The following is an 8,516-nucleotide window of genomic DNA, read 5'->3' on the forward strand; positions in this document are numbered from 1 at the left end:
TGTGTGCCCAAGAAAAAGATACATAGCTATATTGATGTTTTCTACTGAAATGTCTGGTGGTATCAATTTAGATCAGATTAGGGCCTTACAGCGGAGAAGGCGATGGCACCCCACTCCAGTACTCTTGCCTGGAAACTCCTATGGATGAAGGAGCCTGGTGAGCTGCAGTCCATGGGGTCGCTAGGAGTCGGACACGACTGAGCGACTTCACTTTCACTTTTCACTTTCATGCATTGGAGAAGGAAATGGCAACCCACTCCAGTGTTCTTGCCTGGAGAATCCCAGGGACGGGGGAGCCTGGTGGGCTACTGTCGCCGGGGTTGCACAGAGTCGGACATGACTGAAGCGACTTAGCAGCAGCAGCAGCAGCAGGGTCTTACAGGGCTTCCCAGGTGGTGCTAATGGTAGTAAAGAACCTGTCTGCAAATGCAGGAGACATAGAAGACTCAGGTTTGATCCTTGGGTTGGGAAGATCCCCTGGAGGAAGGCATGGCAACCCAGTCCAATATTCTTGCCTGGAGAAACCCATGGACAGCTGAGTGTGGCAGGGTATGGTGCACAGGGTCACAAAGAGCTGGACAAGACTGAAGAAACTTAGACACACACACACACACAGGGCTTTACAACAAGGCCAGAATATAATAGTTTCAATATGCATTCTAGGAAAAAAACTGTAAAAACAGATATGGAGATGGTAGTATGCATTTTAAATACCTTTTTGTGGAGCAATCTGCATTTGAACCATAGGAAGAATTTTAAGTAAAAAACAACCGCAGTTCAAGCTTCTCTTCGTGAAATTTCAGTATTTAACTGGTACATTACATATAATAGGATAAAAGATAAGAAGGTTCTATTACCATGAAACTCAGTAAAAAATGTTAATCTTAAATTTTATTCAAATTACACCACAGCGTCACCATTCAAAACATGATTTCCCATTTCCAGGCTTCCTACATATTTTCAAGTTAACCATAATAACCTTTGGAGGACTTAACTACCAAAACCTCATATGCAATACCTCATACGCAATTTTAAGACAGTGTCTCAACATCTATTGTTTTTTCCAGTGTAAGACTTTATTATTTATACTCCAGTCATTCACCATTTGACTTCCCTAAGACACTAACCTGTGGGTCTACTAATCCTCAAGAAATCTCACTTCCTCACCCGTAGAACCTCTTCAAGGGAGGCCTACTGAGCCCAGGGTCTTCTATAACCTAGTATTCCCAGTTTGGTGGTATAAGGTTTCCAAACACAATCAGAATAAACACTTGATGACGACTCCACCCAAATCTGGAGGAGTTTTTTCAGTATTTCATTAAATGTTTAGAATAGGTACAAAAATAATACAATCTACTGATACAAAGGAAATCAGCCCTGAATATTCACTGGAAGGACTGAGGCTGAAACTCCAGTACTTTGGCCGCCTGATATAAAGAACTGACTCATGGAAAAGACCCTGATGCTGGGAAAGACTGAAGGCAGGAGAAGGGGACAACAGAGGAGGAGATGGTTGGATGGCATCACCAACTCAATGGACATGAGTTTTAGTAAACTCTAGGAGTTGGTGATGGACAGGGAGGCCTGGCCTGCTGCAGTACATGGGGTCGCAAAGAGTCAGACATGACTGAGCTGAGCAACAGAACTGAACTGATACAAATTAAACCATTTTTTCCCTCATATGTCCTAGCCACAGGGTGAATGAAGTCTTATGACATAGGAAAAGATGCCTTATCCATTTACATTTTTCAAAAGGGCTAGAAAAATGCAATTGGGATTTCATAAGACCTTTTCAATACTGTTCCAGGTATCATTGAAACAGTCAGTCAGATTATCTCTGGATGGGTTGCTGATCAAAACTGGATCAAGAAGTATCATTACCACAAGTCTTACCTCATCCTCTGTGGCATCACTAACCTGCTTGCTCCTTTAGCCACCACATTTCCATTACTTATGACCTATACCATCTCCTTTGCTGTCTTTTCCGGTGGTTACCTGGCATTGATACTTCCTGTACTGGTGAGTAGACACACTCGTTAATGTTCTTACACCATTTAGTAAAAGTATGAATCATCATCGCCCCCAAAGAGAAAACATACTTTGTATTACTTTTATAATAACAAAAACAACATACCCAAGGCCTCAGAAACCTTGTGGCTACATCCTATCCAGCTATTCATCTTATCTTGTAAGGAGGGATGATGAGAGGACTGCTATTGGTAAGTCACTTCAGTCGTGTCCGACTCTGTGCGACCCCATAGACAGCAGCCCACCAGGCTCCCCCGTCCCTGGGATTCTCCAGGCAAGAACACTGGAGTGGGCTGCCATTTCCTTCTCCAATGCATGAAAGTGAAAAGTGAGAGGGAAGTCGCTCAGTCGTGTCCAACTCTTAGGGACCCCATGGACTGCAGCCTACCAGCCTCCTCTGCCCATGGGATTTTCCAGGCAAGAGTACTGGAGTGGGGTGCCAAGGACTAGCCATGTGGAACAGGAAAGAAAGAAAAGCAAAGTAGGGAACAGAAGGATTCTACTTTATCAGTCTCCCAGGTTAGGCTTCTATTCTTTACTTCAGCTCCAGAAATTTCTTTGGTTCTAGGATACATCTGGGAAGAGTTCCTTAAAAGAAAGAGGAGCTTCCTGACAAGTGATGACCTCTCTCTTGTTGAGAGAAGTTCTGTATACTTTAACAGGGATATTGTGCTTTTAACTCCTCTCCATCTTTATCCCAAACCGACATAAAATCCTAGAGCTGAATGGAATGGAGTTGTAGAAATACTGAGTTTGAGTGCGCTGGAACATAATCCCCAGGAATCTTTGGGCCTGGTATCAATATTAGCATAAGTGGTGAAGAGTATTACGAGGCTTAAGCAAAAATTAAAAGTTTCTAACACTTAAATCAACTTCCTGTGATATCTGATTTCTTATAAACCAGTTGGTACTCAACCATAGGTGGACTGAAGAATACTACTATCAGCTCCAACTGTTTATCATTTCCTAACAGAAAAGAGTAGTGAGACTCAAGTGGAAAAATATCCCCGAACCAACTAACTACAAGATTTTTCAAAAGAAATAAAAACCAATGGTTCCTATCAGGTAGAATGCCATCCAAACCACCTCAGAAGCCAACTGTTCATAGCTTGAGACAACATACACAGTATTTTATCCCTCTGTAGGTAAAAGTCTCTGTAGAATACCACCCTCAGTATGGTTAACACTGGCTTCTAATCCCTACAGGTTGATCTGTCTGGGAATTCTACAGTTCAAAGCTTTCTGGGACTTGCAAGTTTCTTTGCTGGGATGGCTGTCCTTTCTGGACCACCTTTAGCAGGTAACAGCTTAGCCTTAGTAAACTTCAATCACAATGAACCAAAATGTTGATCCATGATGAATGGTAACATGGAATGACAATATTAGATAGTTACAAGAAACTGATGATCGTCTCTGCTGTTCCTGTACCAACTCGCACAACTCCAGTACGAAACCAGGAGAATCTGAGGGTTAATTCACCAGATGTGCACTAAGCAGATGAGTATTGTAGCAGGGGCTGTGTATCTATCTATTTCTCTGGAGAGAAAATCTAGAGTTTTATCAGATGCCCAAAGATATATGATGCTTAAAAACAAAAAAATAAAAACTACCAACACCTTTTATCCAAACAGCAGTCATTACAGAGCTTGAAAACCGCAGGCCTGATCCCTTTGCTCTTCAGACATGCTGTAAGACTAAATGCCAGAATCTGTGCAGAGGACATGTGGGGCCACTAAAGACTCATTAAGTATAAGTATAGTAAAACTTTGGAAGTTCTGTTTTTAAATAAACTTTAAGACCGAAGCATTGTTTTACATTCACTTTTTACCTACTGGAACATAAGACTATTAAAAGACTAACCACTACACACAAATATTTTTAGGAAACAGACTTAAGCCTTAGTATCTTATACTATAACTACTGAGTATCTTATATACAACTACTGAGAGTCTATAAGAATTACAGTATATAGAATATACTATGTAAGACATTAGTAAAAATTATAGTATGCAGAATTACAAATTACTACAGCATTTCTAATCATCCACAATAAGGAATCTAATCTAAAAATTACTTTTGCTTCCCTCAGTCCTGAAGTAAGACAGAAAAAGGGTCTGATTTTGCCCCACATTTTTTTAAACTAAGTTTTATAATAAGATTTGCACCTCTATAAACTTGAGACTGAGAAAGGCAAATATCAAAAGAAAAAATATAAAAACTTAAGAAATTATTACTGAAGGTAAAAAAAAAAAAAAAAGTACCACTAATCTGAGGTTCAATTTCAGTATATCTATCTAAAGAAAAAATGTACACAAATATACAACTAAATCCTGATTTGAATTTATGAACACACCTCTTTCCATGAGGTCTAACTTGGCCAATACTTCATAACTGGAAAACAGGCGAGAATTTTATAGCCCAGAATTATCATATAACAGGGAGTGGTAAAAAAAGACCAAACACTAGAGGCTCCAAGCAGAGTTACTCTATGTCTTGTATCCAGGTCAGTGAAATAGAGGAAAACAGAGTTCAAATACAGTTTGCTGATGAATTTTTTCAATCTTAACCTTTCTTCACTCACTGTGCCAAAGACACTTTGGAACTTTCTAAGCCTGTTAAGCCAAAAACATCAGAGGTAACAAATACCAGGGCACAGAATATATTATTCAAATGATAAAAGCAAGTAATAAAACTACATGTTTAGAGATACACGTTTTTGTATACACTTAAAATGTTTAAACAGTTCAATGTATGGGAAGACAACACAAGCTTTGTGAGGAGTATTACTTAAAAGGAAAAAGCTATAGATGTACGTGTGGGTTTCAAAACTAATTTGTTGGTCTTTAAAAAAAAATTTTTTTTTAATAAAAAAGGACCACAGAGCAGATCAGAAAACAGAGTGCATCACTTTATTGTGAAATTTATTTACACCTATGTAATAGAAAATATATATATATGATATAAATACATTTCTTATTGTGAGTCAAAAGAAAAGTTACAAGCCTTTTGTTACCCAATATCCACAATATTCTAGCACCATATGTAAGGATAAAGATAGAGCTCATGGTAGAATTTTTACCTGCTAACTCTCAGAATACTATGTAGGCAATCATAAATTTTATAAGTTCTACAAAAAAAGTTAAAGGAATTGATAAGGCTGTTGCTAAAAGCTTAAGTATAGATTCTTAGTATGGGAGTTTCTTAGAGTTTCTTAAACAAGACTATGATAATTGATATATAATTCAGTTAAGTTTCCTTCTCTGTATAATGATCTCTCATTGACTACAATGTTGCGCTACGCATCCTGTTGAAGGGAGATTTCAGGATAGTCCTTGCTCCTGTAAGTCACTGTTCTGTGAAATGACAAAGAGGATTTTACAAAGGCTGTTATATTTGTCCCTAACTTCCAGCAGCAACTACTTAAGAACATCAGAAATAGTGATCTGCAGATCCACTTATCTCTCAACTGGTATGGACAGTTACATTTTTGTCTTTAGCTTTAAATAAATTGAAAGGCTTACTGGTTACAAAATATTTTTCTAAACCAAACTCAGATCTTCTGAAATGTATGAGATCCTCATTTTATACTTACCTAGATTTGTTACTATCAAATTAGAAAAGTTGAAATTCCTATAAAAATTACAGGTATTACAAACGAGCAATCGAGCAAAGAGTAAAATGTTTCACAATAATCCTCAGTCAAAAGACTAGTTACAAATGGTACATGAACAATAATTTTCTCCTTCCTGTATGGAAATGAAAAAGAAAAACAAGTTAGTCCTATACAGCATATTTTAATAACTCAAGGGAAGGGGGTGGGGGGGAGGAAAGCATAGGATACCCAAGGAACCTATTTTCTTTAAAAAAATGTTTTAAGAAAAAAGGATGTTTAAAGAAGTAAGAAAATTATATATACACTTTTTGTAACAGGTAATTGTTAAGAACTACGGTAGCAACAAAATTCTTTATCAGATCTTGGCTAAAACTGACAGGGATTGAAATAAATTAGTTCAAAAATTAATCCCCTCACACACACACACAAACACATTCTCCACAAGGGACCACTCTGCCCTCTCCACCTCACAGCCCTCCCTATTCTTGTCACTACTCAGCAACAAATTCAATTTTAGTTAACAACATGACCAGCTTCAGAATGGGCCAGCTGACCCAAGTGTAGGTCAAACGTCACTGTTCATCCAAACCCAAATTCTATGTTTTTGCTGGTAGATGGCATCCAGAACTATACACTAACACCAAGACAGAAGTTTGAAAGGTTGTGAAAAAATTAAAAATATTAATATTTTTAAAACATAATATACATTTCTAATCGACCCCTGTTAGTGATATAAGTAGAAAAATAGTGCTTTGGCAAAAAGCAAGTATATAATCATATTCTCCAATATATCAATACAAGACAGATATACATTACTTATGTGAAATTACTAATCTTGTACCCTACGCATTTGACATGTGAGCTTAAAATGCTATGGACTGTTCAGTTTCATTTAAAAATAAAAACACCAATAGCCCATATTAGCTGCCTATAAGACAAACTGAGTATAGTTCCCTTCTTCCACATATCCCTCCATTTCCCAAATGATAAATGCATATATTAAGCTAAAATATATTTTAATATATATTTGAATCAATAATAAATGTCTGAAAACTCACTTAAAATGTCATAGATAACTGTTTTTTGTTTTCACCACCACCAATTTATTTTCCATCCATACAGTTGAGATCTCTCTTATCCATTTAGCCGTCCCCTCTTGCACCTTCCCCTATGATAACCACTACTCTGATCTCTGCATCTACATGTTTGTTTGGTTTGTTCATTTATTTTTGTTTGTTTCATAAATCACAGCTAGGACTTAACACTAGGACTTAGTCTAGAATGTCTCTCTCTCTCTGTTGCCATCATTTTTCAACCTCAAAATTCATCAGAAATACCATGGAGCAAAACTGGTTAATTTTGTATTAACATTTTATCTGTGTTTTACAAGAGAAGACAATGACTAAAATGGAAATTCATCCATCTAAGCCTGTCTCTCTCCTATTAATGCAAAAAAGTGCATCTCTTCATGAAATGAGAGATCATTTCCTACCTCTATTCCATCCTTATTTCAGATACAATGTTAAACAAATATTCTACCCAGTCCTCACTCAAACTTTTATCAACCACGCCTCTACAGTTTTACCAGTCATCTTAGCCTATCAGTTGAGAATTTCTCTATGGCCTAAAATTTTATTTGGAAAACAAACACACAAACAACCTTTTGGTCTGCTATAAATCCCTTTTGGATATTAGGGGTATGGGGAACAAGTAAGAAGGCAGAACAAAGCTCCTTGTCCCTTAAATCCTGAAGAATATATTATACTCTGAAGAGGCAAAAGAAAACAAATCATTTATTTATGATTTATGATTTAAATCATTTATTTATCCAGTGGTTATTTTCCCCATAAACAACACACCTCACAGAATTTTACTTTGATTAAGTATCCCTAAGATTAATGAATCCCTACAAAAACATCAAAAACAAATTCCAAACAGCTCTCTACTGTGGTTTAAAAAAAGAGGAGGTAGTCCTTCCCTTGCAAGGCTAAGAAATCAAGTTTCAACAACCCAACACAGACCAAAATCCTCTTAATAAAATTTACAACACAGAACCAATAATTAAAGCACTACCAGTAAATCTTTCAGCAAACTTCTATCACAGGGTCTTTAGGGAGTTCCTATCTTAAAAGACACTAAGGTTTATATCTGCTAAACCATGTTTCCCAAGACTGTCTACCCTCATGGCATATATAGGAAATATTTGTACAGCACACCCAAAGTAAACTGACAAGGCTGCTAATAGCCAGGACCCCAGGAATGTGAAAAGATCATTATCTCTGTACCTCAGAAGTCTGGCACTATGCTACAGCCCAATAGCTAAGTAGGAGCTCTAGTTCAACAACAGCAAATCACTTACAGAATTCTCAACTAGTTTGAACTACTATCAAGAAACTTTGGAATTAAGGGCCTTTTAGGAGTATTTTAAATCTTAACAAAATGACCAATAATAAACTTACAGTAGTAATCCTACTGTACAGGATTTATAAACCCAGCTAAAAAAATCACCTTCTGAGCTATCACAGACATGAATACTTTTTAGGCAAGATGTCATAGTCATTTTTAAACGTGTATGGTTTAACCCATAAAATGATACAGAGTAGTTTTAAAATGATGACATTTTAAAAAATGAATTTAGAATACTATATTAAACACCAAACTTCAAAGACTCTAATCCTTTTTGCCTATAAGAAAACTGGTTTTCACAAAACTGTTTAAGGAAGCTGAGTCCTATCTCCCCAGTTGTTTTAAATTATCACAGGAAACATTATTTGACATTTCTGTCCAGAACAAAGGTTACACAGTTATAGATAAAAGGAAGTAATTTGGACCCCAACGTCATTGTACGTAAGAATCAATTGGGTGCCACCTAGGA

At 36.9% G+C, this 8,516-nt stretch overlaps 1 protein-coding gene across 4 annotated transcripts in view; it reads left to right on the forward strand.

The window, feature by feature from the left end:
- The window catches only part of SLC16A4 (solute carrier family 16, member 4), a 34,140-nt gene that overhangs the window by 18,191 nt on the left and 7,433 nt on the right, over nucleotides 1-8,516 (forward strand). For all 4 annotated transcript variants that reach the window (XR_824394.1, XM_010830877.1, XM_010830878.1 and 1 more), the window contains 2 exons: nucleotides 1,808-2,019; nucleotides 3,235-3,328. Coding sequence is in view for 3 of the 4 variants with exons in the window: in XM_010830877.1 (XP_010829179.1) it covers nucleotides 1,808-2,019; nucleotides 3,235-3,328 (306 nt within the window). In the remaining variant the exon portion in view is untranslated. The remainder of the gene's footprint in view (nucleotides 1-1,807; nucleotides 2,020-3,234; nucleotides 3,329-8,516) is intronic.

This window comes from Bison bison, unplaced genomic scaffold (genome assembly GCF_000754665.1).
Source record: "Bison bison bison isolate TAMUID 2011002044 unplaced genomic scaffold, Bison_UMD1.0 scf7180017864519, whole genome shotgun sequence".
Classification (NCBI taxonomy): Eukaryota; Metazoa; Chordata; class Mammalia; order Artiodactyla; family Bovidae; genus Bison; species Bison bison.